General features: G+C 29.8%; 1 protein-coding gene across 2 annotated transcripts in view; it reads right to left on the bottom strand.

Annotated features, from left to right (window-relative positions):
• LOC145266334 (putative E3 ubiquitin-protein ligase UBR7) overlaps positions 1-20,057 on the bottom strand; it is a 50,739-nt gene that overhangs the window by 3,911 nt on the left and 26,771 nt on the right. Inside the window, exons 5-9 of one of the 2 annotated variants that reach the window (XM_080121921.1) lie at positions 19,421-19,474; positions 17,876-17,981; positions 13,762-13,985; positions 6,743-6,868; positions 2,991-3,141 (exon numbers count right to left, since the gene is read on the bottom strand). In XM_080121921.1, coding sequence (XP_079978047.1) covers positions 2,991-3,141; positions 6,743-6,868; positions 13,762-13,985; positions 17,876-17,981; positions 19,421-19,474 — 661 coding nt within the window. The remainder of the gene's footprint in view (positions 1-2,990; positions 3,142-6,742; positions 6,869-13,761; positions 13,986-17,875; positions 17,982-19,420; positions 19,475-20,057) is intronic. The other variant, XM_080121922.1, reaches the window with a different exon arrangement.

The following is a 20,057-nucleotide window of genomic DNA, read 5'->3' as shown; positions in this document are numbered from 1 at the left end:
TTATTTAAACTATTATAAGTGACTAAATTATAATTTTCAATCGCCATGGTTAAAACTAAGGAACACAGCGAAGACGTCAGGAAGCTTGTTGTAGCATGCCATACCAATGGGGAGGGCTATGATAAGATTTCAAAGAAGCTAAACCTTCCCAAATCCACTGTTAGAGCCATAATAAACAAGTTCAAATCGCAAGGCCACGTTATGAGTTTAGAGGGTAGAGGGAGAAAAAGGATTCTTTCCCCAAGAGATGAACGGAAAATTGTTCGACAAGTAAAACAAAACCCAAGGATCTCTGTTGGGGAGATTGTTGATGAACAGAGCACCTCTGGAGTGAATGTATCTCGACATACAGTTGGTAGAGTTTTGAAGAGAGCTGGTTTAAAAGCAGGTCGTCCGAGAAAGACTCCCTTATTGAAGCCTATGCACCTGAAAGCAAGGCTAGCCTTTGCAAAACGTCATATTGATAAAGATGTTGCATTCTGGAAACGTGTTCTATGGACTGACGAAACGAAAATAGAGTTATTTGGCCATAATAAAGTGTCTTATATTTACAGAAAATCTGGCGAAGCTTTCCTGCCTAAGAACACCATACCCACAGTGAAGCACGGTGGAGGCAGTTTGATGTTTTGGGGATCCTTTGCTGCCTCTGGACCAGGGCGACTTGTTAAGGTCACAGGTAGCATAAAAAAGGAAGATTATGTTAAAATATTGGATGAAAACCTGAAAGACTCTGCTAAAGAGCTCTCACTTGGTCGTCGTTGGTGGTTCATGCAAGATAATGACCCAAAGCATTCGGCTAAACTGACTAAGAAATGGCTTGAGGACAATCATATTAATGTTTTGAAGTGGCCATCACAAAGCCCAGACCTTAATCCAATTGAAAATTTATGGAGAACATTAAAATTGAGGGTAATGCAAAGGAAGCCTAAGAATCTTATTCAATTGGAGGATTATTGTCAGGAAGAGTGGGCTAAAATTACTACTGAAGAGTGCAACAACTTGGTTGTAAACTATGAAAAGCGACTGAGGAAGGTAATCAAGGCCAAAGGCTATACAATTGATTATTAAATAAATCGTGCCAATAATTTTGAACAAGGGTTTTTTGCAATTATGTTTGTTGTTCCTTTGTTATTTATTTTTTCTAAAATCCGATTGCTGCATCGGAAAGGCCAGTTAAAAATACATAATATACTTTGTTATTTTCTTTAATTTAATCCCTTTTTTAGAATTTATTAGACAAAATTTAACTTTTATTTTACCGTGCCAATAAATATGATCATCACTGTATATATATATATATATATATATATATATATATAAAATGAAAATTACAATTGAATTTACCAAAATGATCCAAGATGGTAAAATTAAAGTAAATCATAAATATTAAAGAATTAATATTTATAAAATTATCTCAGCCAGATATAAAAGCTCGATAAAACCAAATAGGAAATAGAGCTTATAATATGAGAAAACAATTAATGAAATATGTTAAACAACACTTTGAAATGAGTTAAAAACATATGTAATCTGAAAAGGAAACACTAGATAAATGGATAGTCCTTAATCTGAGGAGTTTCGAAGAAATACTTTCCTTCTCATCAGAGGGTAGAAATTAGCAAAATGCGGGATCGGATTTTGCATGCAGAATTATATGATGAAACAACAAGTCAAAGATCTTACTTGAAAACAAAAAAAGTTAAGCAGAGGGAATATGGTAAAGAAAAAGGAGATTACACACGACTGGATAGTCTGGTGGAAGATAAAACATATATATATATATATATATATATAATGAATTAAGTTGAAATTAAGTTGTTTTTTTTATCTTTTAAAAAGATTTTTTATTTTAATTTATATAATAAATATATTTTTTTATGAAAGCATATGAATAAATAAAGGAAGGTCGGATAAATGAAATAAGAATATATGCACAGGGGAGATATAGGCGTGAGAAAAAAAAAAAAAAAAAGCAAAGGAACTGATTTACCTTTGTCACCGGTTTCCAGTAGCGCAATGTTGGAAATTATAAATTACATTAACTGACTATAACCATTTTTTTTTTTTTTAAAAGATTTAATATAAATCAAATATTTATTAAAATAACCATTTTTTTTTTTAAAGATTTAATATAAATCAAATATTTATTAAAATAACCATTTTTTTTTTTAAAAGATTTAATATAAATCAAATATTTATTAAAATAACCATTTTTTTTTTTTTTAAAAGATTTAATATAAATCAAATATTTATTAAAATAACCATTTTTTTTTTTAAAGATTTAATATAAATCAAATATTTATTAAAATAACCATTTTTTTTTTTAAAAAGATTTAATATAAATCAAATATTTATTAAAATAACCATTTTTTTTTTTTTTAAAGATTTAATATAAATCAAATATTTATTAAAATAACCATTTTTTTTTTTAAAGATTTAATATAAATCAAATATTTATTAAAATAACCATTTTTTTTTTTAAAGATTTAATATAAATCAAATATTTATTAAAATAACCATTTTTTTTTTTAAATTTAATATAAATCAAATATTTATTAAAATAACCATTTTTTTTTTTAAAGATTTAATATAAATCAAATATTTATTAAAATAACCATTTTTTTTTAAAGATTTAATATAAATCAAATATTTATTAAAATAACCATTTTTTTTTTTTAAAAGATTTAATATAAATCAAATATTTATTAAAATAACCATTTTTTTTTTTTAAAAGATTTAATATAAATCAAATATTTATTAAAATAACCATTTTTTTTTTTTTAAAGATTTAATATAAATCAAATATTTATTAAAATAACCATTTTTTTTTTTTTTTTAAAGATTTAATATAAATCAAATATTTATTAAAATAACCATTTTTTTTTTTTTTTTTTAAAAGATTTAATATAAATCAAATATTTATCAAAATAAGGAAAAAGAAAACTAAAAACAATAAATACTAAACATTGAAATATAAAATTCCAACTCACCATGAATGACTTCTATCTGTTGAACTCTGTTCATTCGGGACAATGCTTCCAGACCAGTGGGGGTATTAGCCCCTTTACCCTTTGCTTCATACTCACTGATGAGGTCTTTCTCGTCTGTTAAAAAGCTAACACCATGCTTTTTGTACATTTCCTGTGACAGAAATATTAGGACTGATTAATTTCATGTTTTTCTCATATATAACATATATATATATATATATATATAACATATACATATGTGTGTGTGTGTGTGTGTGTGTGTGTATGTGTTATCGCGATCAAAAGCTAAAGGAGAAATAACTCTAATAAAGGAAGTAAGAGTTATTGCCCTTAAATAAAAAGATAAAAACTAAAGAGTTCCAGGGAAAATGGACAATATGGCGGTTGCGCTAACACGCGCATATCATACTGTAAATATAATTTGTGTTTCGACTGTAATAAGTAGTATTTAACCTAAAATGAGCTTGTTTACTTATTCAAATATTCCATGATTTCAATAACCCATTTCTCCGAACACATCTGTGTGTGTGTGTGTGTGTGTGAAGGATGAGAGTTCATATAGAAACATTGTTTTAATTTGAATAAAATAAAATACACATCTAATGCGCTTGAAAGCCAAATCACAATGTAATATTAGGAAAATAGATATTTTACTTGTTTGAAATTTATAACAAATATATATCAGAAGTATACTCCGTCTTCAGTGTGTTTCTTTTTTCTTTTCTTCTTCCTTGCCATGCAACGTTGCAAAGAAACTTCTTTCTCCAACTTTACAACATGGCAAGGAAGAAAAGGAAAAAAAAACCCCAAAAACAACATACTGAAGATGGAGTATACCTCTGAAATATATTTGTGATAAATTTCAAACAAGTAAAATATTTGTTTATTTTCCTAATATTACGTTGTGATTTGGCTTTCAAACGCACTAGATGTGTATTATATATATATATATATATATATATATATATATATGACAGAAAAAAGTTCTTTTGGACCCTGGACGTCTTTCGCCATTCTCATCAGGGGCAAACGATGATATTTTGATCTTTTTTTAAAAAAATAGAGGGAAGAAATTAAAATTAATTAATGATGAAAATGAGAACAACTTATTTACAATTAATGTAGAATATATGTACTGCCGGAGGAAGGAAGGAGAGAAGATAAAAAAAAAATAATTGTGGATTATATATAGATATATATATATAATGAATATTAATAAAAAATTTTTTTAAAAATTGTAAAATATCAATGAAGGATATCCCACATATAATAAACGGGGAGGGGGAAATCATAGCAATAGTGTCCCTCTATAAGTCACCCAAAATGGCCCAGAGTATTAACGAACCTCTTCTACCTGCAGAAAGAGGGCTTGAGGCGCACAATGAAGACGGATATGAGAGTTTTCAAATGACTACTCGATCGGCCTGGAAATAAAATTGAATAGTTGACGACGTTATATACCTGTCCACATTCTGGGTTATCCAATAAATTTTGTCCAATTGCGGAATCTAAATTATTGTGGGTGGGGTTGAGGAGAATTTTATTTTTATTATGTAAAATATGACATTGCTAAGTTTAGTGCGAGGCAAACCGTCCTTTTCAAAAGAACAAAATGTGCAGGTTTCGTATTGAAAATCACCAGACGGAAAACAATTGTTGATAGTCTGTTTAAGTTTATTAATGAGAAGGACACTTTTTTCACCAACCCACGGCCACTTAAGATAAACAGGACACTTTGAAGGGCCAAAGGTTATATCTTTATTAAATTGATTGATTTTAAATTTAATACATTTATCAATTAAGAATTTTGGGTAGCCATTATCGATTAGGATTTTCTTAATTTTTGTGATTTCAGTATCTAGTCGACAGGAGGAACAAATAACCAAGGCCCTATGCACCAACGTATAAATCAACGTCAACTTGGTGGTTTTAGGTGCAAAAGAACACCATTTAGTATATAGACCGGTAAAAGTAGGTTTTCTATTATATATATATATATATATAAAGAAAACCCCCTCTGGACCTTTTAATCAACACGTTGAGGAATGGGAGAGAGTTGTCCTTTTCCATCTCCATAGTAAAAGACAAAACATGATAAGCCACAAACATATCATTCACATAACACCCCTGCTTTAGGTTTTCGTTATGTGGTGAATTGAGAAGTTTTAATTCATAGAACCCAGCGAAAATTATTTTATTCAATTTAGGTAAACAAAATTACCATAAGTCGCTACAATAAATTTACTGTTTTAATCTTAAAAAGACATCACCGGGTGACAAGAGACCTCTGTTCTTATTCAAGGATATCTATTGTTGATCTTTCGTTGACCGATGCTGTCTTAAGATTGAAACAATAGATTTATTGTAGTGACTCAAAATAATATCTTGCTCTTTTTAATTGAGCAATATCAACAACCTCGGTGAAATTCAATGGTTTTTACTTTTGGATATTTCTAACCCGGAATAAATAAATTAAAAAACTTAAAATATTTTTTTTTACTTTTATATATTTCTTGTAATTCTACTTATTACCATTTTGACAGCCTCGATAGACCAATAGTATATCTTTTTTTTTAATTTCTAACCTAACGTTTTTATGCCAAGTTTTTTTTTTTTTCTTTATATAACATTGCTTTATTCTTCTAATGAAAAGTATTAAACTTCAAAATAACCATGGTCTAAAATGTTTTGTTTATATTTCACAGGTTTTTCCTTATTGATTTGATGATCAAATAAAGTTTATTTAACTTTGAATTAAACGGAAAGGAAGCGAATGGGAGTGGGCAGAGTTCATACACATTTTCAATGTCTATTTTCAAGGACTTCTCCAGACAAAATTCGAGTTTTAACCAAATTCGGGGTGGGGTGTTTTACAATCCAAACCAATTCAAAAAAGTGTTAAAAAAAAAAAAAAAAAAAAAAAAAAAATCCAATATACAACAAATAAATGTTACTATAGACAATATAAGTTACTTTGCATCATTTTTTGGTGTTTTTTTTTTTTTTTTTTTTCGAAAGTAATTTTAATTTTTATTTCATCTCAAATATTAACTCTTTATGGCTTTTAATTTCCAACCAAGATGACTACCGTGTTTGTCCATTTAAAAAAATTTTTTTTTGGCCTGGCTGGCCTAATTTTTAATATCACAATTTGTATATGGGGATGGGGGTAAAGAAGGGAAGGGATTTGCCATTAGAGAATCCTGTCCATGCAGGGAAAGTATACTTTTTAGAAAGGGGAGGGATGTAATTTTATTTATGGCAGTTGCCACTAACCCCCCTCTAAAAAAGTTATAAAATTAAATTATAAATGATAACAAAAATAAAGATTTAAACCTTCATCACAAAACTACCCTTGGTAGTTTTGTGATGAAGGGACGTAACTCTTGTATCCACAATAATACGATGCGATTTTAGAACAATGTATTTCGATTTTATTTTCAATATTAAAAAAATATTTTAATGGTTTTTTTATTAATACTTAAATAATTTAATGGTCTTTATTTTGGTTTTATTTCTAATATTATTTTGACAAATTTTAAAGACATTTTCAAAGATTTTTTAAGGTAATAGAAATAAGGCCTTTTCATGGCAAAAGTCAAAATTCAAGGACATTCAAGTCTGTGCAAACCCTGGTGAAGAGCCAACAGGGATAGATGACCAGTGAAAAAAAAAAAAAAAAAATCTAACCATGCAAAAAATCAAATCATTATAGACTAAGAATAAGAACCAGGAAACGGATGTCTTCTTACCATGCAATTATCACATTTACAAAGCTTGGACCGCCATTCCTCATTCCAATATGCAGATGTTTCTTTAGGAGTTATTGCCCTTGCTTGTAAGACTTTGTAAAAACATTCTTTTTTCTCAGTGGCAGGCTTTAAAAAAAAAAAAATAAATAAATAAATAAAATTAAAGTCTTTTAAACATAGGTTAAGATCTCTAGGCATATGACTGCAAAAATCTTGACGCTAAAACTTGACCTCTTCTTGCAAAAAATGACCCAGTTGATAAACAGAATTAATCTTTTGGGACAATTTTTAGATATTTTTTATCAGAGAGATTGATCTAACAATACTGATTTGGTCACGGTCTGATGCATCTGTCAAAAGATTTTGGCAAACATAAATGCACACAGAGACACACATACAAACTAACACACATTTTCCCCTTTACATAATAAACTAGCAGGGTACCCAGCGTTGCCAGGGTGTTTGGAGGTGTGTGTGTGTGTGGGGAGGGGAGGGTAAATCAAAACAAAATGGAAAATAAAGAATAAGCAAATGTAATAACCCTGTTTAAGAATTATAAAAAGAAAGAAAAAAAAAATTAAACTTCTTAAAAGAATCGGAAAAACAAAAAGACAGCAAACATGATAAAAAAAAAAAAAAAAAAAAAGGCATAAATAACCCCGTTTTTCAATATTAAAACTTTAACAATTTGGGGAAAAAAAAAAAAAAAAAAATTTTTACATCTCGGCTCATGCACGCACGCACGGCAAAATGTGTGATAACGACACTGCTACCTAACCGACTGAGCTATTACCGCGTCATCAAAATTTGGTTGTTTTTTTTTTAATATTTAAACTAATTCAAGAAAGACCGTCTTTTGTGCGTATTAAGGCAGGTCGATTTGAAACTTTTTTCAGAAAATCAACATGGCACTGGTGATGATAGTTGGGATTTGATGTGATAAGAGCAGGTACCAAAAATCAGATTCCTATCTTGACCAGAAAATTGAGCATTTAATTTTAAAAATCGGATAGAAAAATGCCGAGAAATCCTTCATTTTCATAGCATTTTATACAATACTGACTTTGAAATTTCACTATCTTTTATAAAAAATCCCATTAAAATTGATATATTCATACGAGATACATTGAAAGAAAAATAAATACATGAATTATAATTTTAATTATGAATCACGAGCAAAATATCTCAACTTTTACTGCATTGATTAAACAAAAATTGTAAAAAAAGCTAATTAGGAACTAAGTCTATTAAATTTCACAATCTAAAAAGATATGTGGAGATGTATTACACAATATTGTAATTCTGTAACTTGATACAAGTTACAGAACCATGTATTTTAATGACTTTATAATAATGTATCTATGTCTTGCTTCCTGCCCATATACAACTTTTTTTAGAAAAATCAATCAAATTTGACCAATGTTTGGTTGTAAAATTGATAGCAGTAATCTTTTTCAATCTTTTTTTTTCGGAAAAAAAAAACAACACAAAAAAAAAAAATTAAAATTATTTGAAAATATGTGGAGAATATTGTAATTCTGTAACTTGTATCAAGTTACAAAACCATGTATTTTAGTTTTTTTTTATTAAACACAATATAAACTGTTATAATAGAACTAAATTGTTCTGTATAATTTCTTTTCAAGAAAAATGAAGGTCTAATTTGTAATCTTTTTCAATCTTTTTTTTTTTTTTTTTTTTTTTTTAGTTGTTCACTATTTTCAAGGGAAAAAAAAAACAAAAAACAATTATTTGAAAACAGTTATTTTTTATATTTTTGTGATGAAATATGAATAAAACTGACTATTGTTTGGGTAAATTGAGAAAACTAATAAAATTTAATGGATAAATATTTACCTAATGGACAAAATCGTTTGAATGACCTCTCCTCTTACATCCAATTCATCTGAGTTTAGCATCGATATTATATTTTCCGGAAGTAGTGCAAAAGCGCTATATTTGGATTTCAGTTAACCGTTTTGTTCTCTAAATCATATTAAAATGTACTATTGATTAAAAAAATTGTCGGTTTGGATCTCAAACCAACTAACTGCATACACTTGGATGATAAATTTGACCAAAATGTTTAATTTATCATAGTGTTTGAGGATAGACACCTCTGGTCCATAAACACATTAATCTTGTGGCTTATGTTAGCTATCTTGCTTGATTCAAGGGCCCAATTTTCTAAGCTGCATATCTTAGTTTAACTTCGAGAAATGCCAACAGCATACTCTAGAAAAGTAGACTCTGGTCTTCACACTTAAATTATTTGTTTCTTCTGCTGTCAGACAATGATGATCAGGAGGGACACTATTTTTTTTAGAATTCTACTTGAGGCAAATCTTGATAATTATTGATACAAAGTTTTCTCAAAGGACCAGTAAATGCTGTTAGGCTTTTTCTTGTTCCATCAATTAATTTAAAAATTGCTCTAAATGGCAGTTCTTCTAGTGGAACCTGAAAATTGCAAAATTTGCATGCTTAATAATTGGGCCAGATTACATAATAAATACCAATATATTTTATTTTCCACAAAAAAAGGAACATAATTGTAGGTGAATCTATAGAATTAATTGTACCTCCTTGTTAAGAGGACAAGTGTAGACTATATGCCTTTTTGACAATTTCCTGTCTTGCACTTTACTGCAAAGTCATCACTTCTCAAGACAGGAAATTTACAGCTACAAGAAAATATATCAAACAATCTGTCTAGCTGTTCCTTCATTTTTTTTCACTTTGGTTGCTGCAAGAGATTTCCTGTCAATCTGTTTGGCCCTCTTATAGCAAAATATATTGACATTCTGTCCTATATAACGTTCCCCTAACAAGGGAAATTGTGGATTAACTACTTGCCAAATACTAATTAATTCCTTAGCAATTAACATAGAAATCACACTATTTTTTAAGTGGCGATAACTTTTCGAGGAAACAACTAAACTGGATGACTTGTCGTGAAGTTGGAGGTGCTGTTTCATCCAAACGACAAGGTGGACCAGCAAAATTTGTGACTCACGGGTTAAAACAGAACGTTGTGTCTTTACTGATATTCTAATCTGAAAAGTAAAATAAATAAATGGATTATAACTGAAGGAAACTGTTTTAGGCTATCTTCCAGTTTCATATGTAAAAAAATAAGTGCTAGTTATAAAAAATAATGTAAAACTTTGTAGAGTTGCATAAGATGTATTGAAGAGAGAGGACAAAACCAAATCAGAGGCATAGTAGTGTTTAGTTTAGACATTTTTAGCAGACTTTAGCTCCTCCTTCGATAACATGAATTTACTTATAAAGAGATTCATTCTTGCTGTCACTGTGCCATTTTGAACAAGCGTTTAGAGTTTGAAAAACCAATGCTTGTGCATCTATGTTACCATGCTATTTTTAATAGTATTTTCAAGTTAAATTTAATTTTTATGAAATTTTTGTTTATTAAATTTTTAGGTGAAAGTACAGAATAGTTACAACACAACCTCCTATCCTCCCCATGTTAGGAATTGTTTTCTAAATAATAAATTTATTTTAGCACAATAACATAGATACACAAATAAGGAAAACCTTTAAAGCAGTTTCCTTATTTACTCGTATTAATCTTTGTGTGTTATCTGATTTTAAAACTATAATTTTAGAAGAAAAATACTGCTTAAAAACAATTACTCCCTGAAAATAAAATAAAAATTTGACACTAATTTTCTGCTAAGTATTTTTTTTTTTATTAAATAGAACTTGAAAATTTACGTGGTTATGTTTCATAAAGAATGTGTAGAATAAAATTGTATGAACTATTTTTTTTATAATATAAAACTGGAGTATTACAATATTTTAATAAAAATTTCAAATAGAATTTTATGTGAAATATTAGGTTGATGCAAAAATGTTTTTGACATTTGTTTGAACTTCAAAAATATGCCATTAATTTTGCACCAACCTAATAGAAAAACAAATTAAAAAAGATAAAACGAATATGTTTAAATTCACTGCAGATACTTGAAATATAATACTATATATTTTAAAGTCTTTTTCGTTTTTCCTTTCAAAATAATTAAGCCTAAATCGTAATTTTTTCAAATTAAATAATAAACAAACGTGATTTTTCAATATCAATAACGAGCGTGTTTTACGCCGGAGAAATCTGAAATGTTTCCGCTCCAAAAAAGTTCCTGAAATGAAAAAGCGAACTTTGGTCGCTATTATTTAAAAAACATAATTTTGCCTTTACACTTAATATTTATTTTATTAATTCATTATCTGCATTCATTTTATTTAAAAATGTAGTTTAAAATTTTCTAAATAATGATTCCATTTTCTTAACAATACGGTTTGTTTTGATGATGGGACGTTCTTGGCAATTCACTGAAAAACTTTTAATAGCTTCAATTTTTCAACTTTTAAAGTCATTTTCTCAAGCGAAGTTAACGATTTTGAAAATATTTCGTGTAGGTCACTTTTATGTCAAACCCCAACTATCATCACCATTGCCTCACTGGGGTTCCAAAATCGACCTGCCCTAATGCATATATGGCTAAATTGTCATGAAGGAACGATTTTTTGCTACCCCTCCCTGTAGAAAAGTGTACAGTTGAGAGAGTGAAGGAATTAATGTTTTTAGCCAATTTTTCGATATTTGTCGTACAAAGGTTTGAGCTTCAAAATGACACCGATCTTGTGAAAATTCATTGCCTCTGTCAAAAGTTTTAGACAGACATACATACATTTAATCACGCAGGTAAGATTTATATAAGAGATTGAGAAAAGAATTTGCTTACTGACTAAAGTTCGCATGGCACATGTCAATTCTTTGCTTATAAAATTGTTTTCAGTTTAACTTCTGGCTGATGACACCCAAGTCCCGGTTTTTTTTTTTTACCCCCCCCCCCTCATTACAATTTTTAAATTTAGGTTGAATTCTGGGCACGAACCATCGTTTTATGTTTACAATGCAGATAAAATGAAACAGCTCAACTAACATTTCAAGATTGACCTACAAAAATAAAACATTCCTATTATTCATAGTAAGTATTGGTTAAACATTCGCAACAGATGGTATTTTCACTTGAACTAAAGTTTAAAAAGAACAATCACAAATCTATGAAAATAGAAAAGATGAAAATAGAAGAAATTGCAAAACACTAATCCTTCCAAAACCTCCGACTCTACAACTCTGGTATAATCCCTGTTCTTGTTTATTAAGGAAAGGGGGTGCACTTTTATGTCTACACGTCTGAAACATGGCTTTATTAATATTTTTATCATGAAATGGTTGACCCACAAATATAAAAAGGCATTCCTATTATTCAACTGGACGTTTTGTATGAAAAGTTGAAACGGAAAAATACAAAAAGAGAAATTATGAAAAATTTGTTGAGTGCATGTAAATGAGCTTCATTTTGATTTAGAAAAGATTTTTTTTTAAATGGGATGTTTCGTATTAAAAATTGAGAGGGGCTAAATACAAAAATAGAAATTTACAAAACTTTTTCTTAATCGCATGCAATTCTGAAAATTCAAACGAATCCAATTTTCATGAAATTTTTACAATAATTATTAGATGTTAATAAATATTCAAATTTTAATTTCTGATCCCTTTTTAAAGGGTTGTTAGGGGCATAATATGGACACAAGTTCCCATTTCAGGACTCTACAGACAAATTTATCTTCAGTTGACCTAAATATTTGGTTTGGTTGTTTTGTTTTACGGCATAGCAACCCTTTTCAGGTTATATGATGCCGAATCCAGTTATTTTGGAAATAGTATTCATACTGCATTCAGTTATTTTGTATCTTATCGCTAGTTCGCAGTGTTTGGTTTGGTTTGGTTGTTTTATAGTGGATTTTAACGTTTTTGTTCCCTGCCCTGCAGAACAGGAGTTTTGCAATGGGAGAGGGAGAAGAATTACAGTATTAATGTTTTGTACATTTTAAGTTAGGAAACCAGCCAGGAAGTGGGAGAGACAGGAAGAGAAAGGGGGGAAATGGGAAGGAAAAGGGGGAAAAGGTGGGTTGTTGTTTTTGTTTTTTTTCGGAACAAGTTTTGCAAAAAGAAGTAGAAAAACAAAAAGCATCAATGTTAGGTCGCAGGAAGCCAATATCCTAAATATTTGTTTACTAGCCTTTTATTATTTCTAGTTAAAAAAAAACAAAAAAAAACTTACAAGTGCAATTGTTTCACTTATAATGTAAATCCTTGCATTTTAAAATTCAAATATTTCGGATTTACATTAAATTTGATTCATACTCATTAGACACCAATGAAGCAAGATGCCATGAATTTCAATTTCGTTTTAAGACCTCTAAGCTTTTCCAAGCTCACTACTGAGTGAAAAATATCATCACAACTTTTTTTTTTAATAAAACGAACAAAGTTAAATTATTTAAACAACAAAAATTTGATAGAACAATATACTCTCTCAGAAGACTGTTTGAAAAAATATATGAAGAAATCAGGATGTTTATAAATGTTGCATATTTAAAATGAACGAAGATGTCATATTCTAAAAATCATGTGGGTTTGGCTAGTAACTTTTCTATTTGGCTTGTAAACGAAAATATTTAGTTGTCAAAGGTCAACTTAAGATAACTTCGTCTATAGAGCCCTGTTCTTAACCGTTTCCATTTTGTTTTTATAATTCCCAGGCCACACTGAATAACCCTGCTAATAGATAAAATTAAAATCAAGAGAAATCCAAAATTACCTGCAAAATTACCTGATAAAGCATTTAGTTCTCTCCCACAGTGGGATTGAGATGCCTGGGCAGCACCGTCAGCATTTCCCAGTAAGGGCGCTTCAGGCGATTATCAATAAATTAAACCCTTCTCAAAGAGAGAAGGCAAGGCCTGAGAGAGTGGACCTCCTAGAACAGCACCGGACAAGCATTACACTGCAATAAACAGTGACCAAGTCATTACAACACTGGTTTAATCTATGTTGATTTTGGAGGACCATGGAGAGAAATTGCTAACCGGAACATCTGAAATGCGTTAATGATGACATCAATGCATCACGGAAATATCAAACTTACCGAAGATTCTTCAAGTTTAGCGCCATTTGATGAAGTTTCTGGTTTTAAATCAGATGTAGTTTCTTTCTCCTCCTCCTTCTCCTCCTCTTTGACTTTTGTGTCAGAGCTTGATAATGATGATTTTATGGGTGAACCATCAGTGGCACTCTCTTCCTTTTCGACATCAACCGTTTCGACATCAACTTCCACGTTTTCATTCTTTTCACATTTTTCCATTTTGACTACTGGAAAAAAAAAAAAAAAAAATTAGTTCTTCATTATGGAAGCCATTAAAAAAAAAATTGGGTCTTCATTATGGAAGCCATTAAAAAAAAAATTGGGTCTCCATTATGGAAGCCATTAAAAAAAAAATTGGGTCTCCATTATGGAAGCCATTAAAAAAAAAATTGGGTCTCCATTATGGAAGCCATTAAAAAAAAAATTAGGTCTCCATTATGGAAGCCATTAAAAAAAAATTGGGTCTCCATTATGGAAGCCATTAAAAAAAAAATTGGGTCTCCATTATGGAAGCCATTAAAAAAAAAATTGGGTCTCCATTATGGAAGCCATTAAAAAAAAAATTGGGTCTCCATTATGGAAGCCATTAAAAAAAAAAATTGGGTCTCCATTATGGAAGCCATTAAAAAAAAAATTGGGTCTCCATTATGGAAGCCATTAAAAAAAAAATTGGGTCTCCATTATGGAAGCCATTAAAAAAAAAATTGGGTCTCCATTATGGAAGCCATTAAAAAAAAAATTGGGTCTCCATTATGGAAGCCATTAAAAAAAAAATTGGGTCTCCATTATGGAAGCCATTAAAAAAAAAATTGGGTCTCCATTATGGAAGCCATTAAAAAAAAAATTGGGTCTCCATTATGGAAGCCATTAAAAAAAAAATTGGGTCTCCATTATGGAAGCCATTAAAAAAAAAATTGGGTCTCCATTATGGAAGCCATTAAAAAAAAAATTGGGTCTCCATTATGGAAGCCATTAAAAAAAAAATTGGGTCTCCATTATGGAAGCCATTAAAAAAAAAATTGGGTCTCCATTATGGAAGCCATTAAAAAAAAAATTGGGTCTCCATTATGGAAGCCATTAAAAAAAAAATTGGGTCTCCATTATGGAAGCCATTAAAAAAAAAATTGGGTCTCCATTATGGAAGCCATTAAAAAAAAAATTGGGTCTCCATTATGGAAGCCATTAAAAAAAAAATTGGGTCTCCATTATGGAAGCCATTAAAAAAAAAATTGGGTCTCCATTATGGAAGCCATTAAAAAAAAAATTGGGTCTCCATTATGGAAGCCATTAAAAAAAAAATTGGGTCTCCATTATGGAAGCCATTAAAAAAAAAATTGGGTCTCCATTATGGAAGCCATTAAAAAAAAAATTGGGTCTTCATTATGGAAGCCATTAAAAAAAAATTGGGTCTTCATTATGGAAGCCATTAAAAAAAAAATTGGGTCTTCATTATGGAAGCCATTAAAAAAAAATTGGGTCTTCATTATGGAAGCCATTAAAAAAAATTGGGTCATCATTATGGAAGCCATTAAAAAAAAATTGGGTCATCATTATGGAAGCCATTAAAAAAAATTGGGTCTTCATTATGGAAGCCATTAAAAAAAATTGGGTCTTCAGTAGTAATGCCATTAAAAATGGGTCTTCAGTAGTAATGCCATTAAAAATGGGTCTTCAGTAGTAATGCCATTAAAAATGGGTCTTCAGTAGTAATGCCATTAAAAATGGGTCTTCAGTAGTAATGCCATTAAAAATGGGTCTTCAGTAGTAATGCCATTAAAAATGGGTCTTCAGTAGTAATGCCATTAAAAATGGGTCTTCAGTAGTAATGCCATTAAAAATGGGTCTTCAGTAGTAATGCCATTAAAAATGGGTCTTCAGTAGTAATGCCATTAAAAATGGGTCTTCAGTAGTAATGCCATTAAAAATGGGTCTTCAGTAGTAATGCCATTAAAAATGGGTCTTCAGTAGTAATGCCATTAAAAATGGGTCTTCAGTAGTAATGCCATTAAAAATGGGTCTTCAGTAGTAATGCCATTAAAAATGGGTCTCCATTAGTAATGCCATTAAAAATGGGTCTTCATTAGTAATGCCATTAAAAATGGGTCTTCATTAGTAATGCCATTAAAAATGGGTCTTCATTAGTAATGCCATTAAAAATGGGTCTTCATTAGTAATGCATTAAAAATGGGTCTTCAGTAGTAATGCCATTAAAAATGGGTCTTCAGTAGTAATGCCATTAAAAATGGGTCTTCAGTAGTAATGCCATTAAAAATGGGTCTTCAGTAGTAATGCCATTAAAAATGGGTCTTCAGTAGTAATGCCATTAAAAATGGGTCTCCATTAGTAATGCCACTAAAAATGGGTCTCCATTAGTAATGCCATTAAAAATGGGTCTCCATTAGTAATGCCATTAAAAATGGGTCTCCATTAGTAATGCCATTAAAAATGGGTCTCCATTAGTAATGCCATTAAAAATGGGTCTCCATTAGTAATGCCATTAAAAATGGGTCTTCATTAGTAATGCCATTAAAAATGGGTCTTCATTAGTAATGCCATTTAAAAATGGGTCTTCATTAGTAATGCCATTTAAAAATGGGTCTTCATTAGTAATGCCATTAAAAATGGGTCTTCATTAGTAATGCCATTAAAAATGGGTCTTCATTAGTAATGCCATTAAAAATGGGTCTTCATTAGTAATGCCATTAAAAATGGGTCTTCATTAGTAATGCCATTTAAAAATGGGTCTTCATTAGTAATGCCATTTAAAAATGGGTCTTCATTAGTAATGCCATTTAAAAATGGGTCTTCATTAGTAATGCCATTTAAAAATGGGTCTTCATTAGTAATGCCATTTAAAAATGGGTCTTCATTAGTAATGCCATTTAAAAATGGGTCTTCATTATTAAAAAGAATAATGGTTTTTCATTACTAAAACCATTAAAAAGAAAAAAATTGATCCATTATTAAAGCCATTAAATAAATCTCTACAAAAACAATTTGTAGTCTTGTCCAGAATTCAACCTAATAATAAAAAAAAAAAAAAAAAAAAAAATACAGAAAAATCTTTGATGTACACATCAGTCACACAACAAAAATGTCATATTCCGAAAACCACAAATTGATCGAGTAGTTTTTATTTTACGGGGGAAATCAAATTGCATGACTAAGTGTGGATAGGCGTCTCACTTCATGATATTTAATTAAGGGAGACAACTCAATTTGAACTACTAAGACAGAAATAGAGATCAAAATCAGTTTTGTAATGGCTACTAATTACTAATAATTGTCAAAAATGTGTAAAAAGTGATTTTCTAAAAACTAGATCAATTTACATTACTTTTGGAATATGACATATTCGTTCCATGATGGGTATGTACAATTATAAGGATCGGTTTTTTTGTTGCTTTTTTTTTTTTTTTAGATTAGGTTGAATTCTGGCTAACAGCCAATTTTTTTTTGTTTTTTTATGCTTCCAGTTTAATTATAAAGAAAATAATATGGTGTTTTCCTTTATTCAAAAAGTCTTTATTTTATTCAAATAATGTTTAAAACAAAACAAAAAACAGACTGATAACAATGAAAGTCTGAGCATATTTTTGCATTTTTCGAGACACCCGTTGATTTAAATCATTTGGTCCGTCTTCATTATTGTAGCAAAATTCAAAAAAATTGAAAAAATTTTGAATTTCAAGTGAAACCAAATTATATCTACTGAACTGTCATGTCACAGTAATGAAAATATCCAAAAATTACGAAAAACGATAAGGTAGAAAACTAATAATTAAAACAGTCTTTGAAAACAATTAGCAAAAATTAAGTTTTGCTAAATTGGTGAAAGATTTTTAGTTTTCAGACAATATTTACCTCCCTTTTGTTACAAAAAGAACTCTCAGGTTACTATCCTTTTGCAAAACTCAATTTTCACTAAATTTTCTTCAAAAACTACTTACATTAATAATCAATTTTCTAGCTCATTTCTTCGTAATTTTTGGATATGCTCATTACTATGACATGACAATTCAGTAAATACCATTGGTTTTGTTTGTAATTCAATATTTCAATTTTTGAATTTCACTTTAATACCAAAACAGAACCAAATCATCTTTCTACTACTGACCTGAATCTACAGTTTGGTAGCACCATAGGAATGGGCAAAGTTTCATACAGGCAGTGCATACAATTTCAATACCAACATCGTGGTCGGGAAGCTCAACATTCAAATGCTAAAATAAAAAAAAAAATGAAAGGGAATTAGAGAAAAGATACAGAGGTTGGACAAAAATTCTCTCCTAATAATGATCAGATATTTTAAAAAACATAAACAAAGTCTTGAAACAGCTGTAAACTACTATAGTACCTTTTGTGCATATTCTTTTATTAGCCCTTTATAGCTGTTTTATAGCTGTTTCCTGTTTTTTCTTTGATCCTCTCTCCATAAAGGCAATATTATCTTTAAAAAATTTCTTTATAATGTGTTTTTACTCCCTTCTGATGAGAAGCTTCAAAATGTCATGGCCTAAAGAGGTTTTGCTATCCCTAAATATTGTATTCCCTTTTGAGCTGATAGCATATTAAAATTTTGTTGTAAATTTTTTTTATCCCTTTGTTATCTTATTCTATAAAGCTGGTTGAGTGTATATGAACAAAGCTTCTTTCTTAGAACTGCACACCTGTGGAACTCTCTGCTGCAGGAAAAACATGGATGCCGATGCTTCACACACACACATATATATATACATATATATATATATATATATATATATTGGTTGGTATCTGGATGTGTGTGAAACTGCCCTCTACACACTGAGGTCCACATTTATATTTACTGTTGAGGCCATCTCCGTCAGTTAGTTGATTAATTCATCTGTCTGTTCAAGGATTCTCAATCCGGTCCAAACCATGATCCGTCCTCAGTGGTGTTTAAACTCCAACTATCCACCTTGGAGTTCAGGCCTCACCTGACTAAACATACGACTGGTTGGTTTGGATGTTTTGGAGAGAAAAATTGTTGTATTCAATTCATATTAGAACTGTCCACATGTATAATGGTTAATAGTTCTAGGTGACAGAATTTTGGACGTTGAAAATACAATTCTTACTCGATACCTTTTATGACTAATTTTTGTAGATTATAAAAAAAGAAAAAAAAAAAAGAACATTTAGAATTACGTTTGTTCAACCAGTACATCGACCTTCTTTAGGCCATTTTATGCTTCAAGTTCTTTACATCTTAAAATATTTATTCATGGTGTTTGGTTTGGTTGTTTTGTTTTATTTTCAGGTTCAGTCTATTATATAAAAGGCAGTCGTATGTTTTGTCAAGTCTTTCATTGAAAATTAAATAGAGGTCCATAATCTCCTCCAAATAGATGCATGCGAGGTCAGTTTCGTGTAGCCAATACACAGACAAGTTAATACAGTTATCATATAAAATGATAAAATTGATCTGACTCCGCCTCCCCCCCTTGCACCTGTGAATTAAACAGCACCCAGTTAATCCCCCTCCCCACAAATTTTAGATTTTATTCATCCAACACAATGCTGATCAAGGGCGCATAAACTTTGTGGGTGCTTGTTTTGTAGTTTTTTGTTTATATTTTTAGCTGGACATATCAACGGTCATCATAGAGAGGCAGAATGAAATCGATCTCAAAGAACTTACCCTTTCATGCAACCAGTCTTCACAAATCACACACTGAAACATCTCGTCATCAACCTGGAACAAGATATATACATATAATAAAATTTTGATTCTTATTTAAAATTCAATTGAAAAAAAAAAAAAGACAAATGATGTACAGTAGAACCCCAGGATATGGCACTAAAAATTAGTAACAAAATACAGTACAGTATATAATACATATGTATTTAATCAAATAACAAATAACACCGTAGGGTGGGGCAAATACTGTAACCAGGGTCAGGAAAAACATTGTATTTCACCAGTACTTGTATCTAAAGAAAAAAAAAAAAAACGAATCCTAGGGTCACCATGTCCCAGGGTTCTACTGTACATAGCTGTCATAGTACAAAGATGTACATATTCCAAAAATTACATAAATTGATCAATTAAAAAAAAATTTTTTTTTTAAAAGAAAATCAAATGATTTTTATCGATTAATAATTTTTGGCAGTATTGTTTATAAATAAGAGGGAGATAATTCAATTCGATCTATTGAGATCAAAATCAGATTTGTATTGTATTGAATACAATTTACTAAAAAGTTGCTACAAATCTTAAGTAATTTTAATACAAGGTGTAACAATAAAATTGTCGCCCTAAAGAAAACAATACTATA

This window comes from Euprymna scolopes, chromosome 41 (genome assembly GCF_053919585.1).
Source record: "Euprymna scolopes isolate OS-2025 chromosome 41, ASM5391958v1, whole genome shotgun sequence".
NCBI lineage: Eukaryota > Metazoa > Mollusca > Cephalopoda > Sepiida > Sepiolidae > Euprymna > Euprymna scolopes.
The sequence above is the reverse complement of the archived record's forward strand: the minus strand, read 5'-3'. Positions and strand labels throughout refer to the sequence as shown.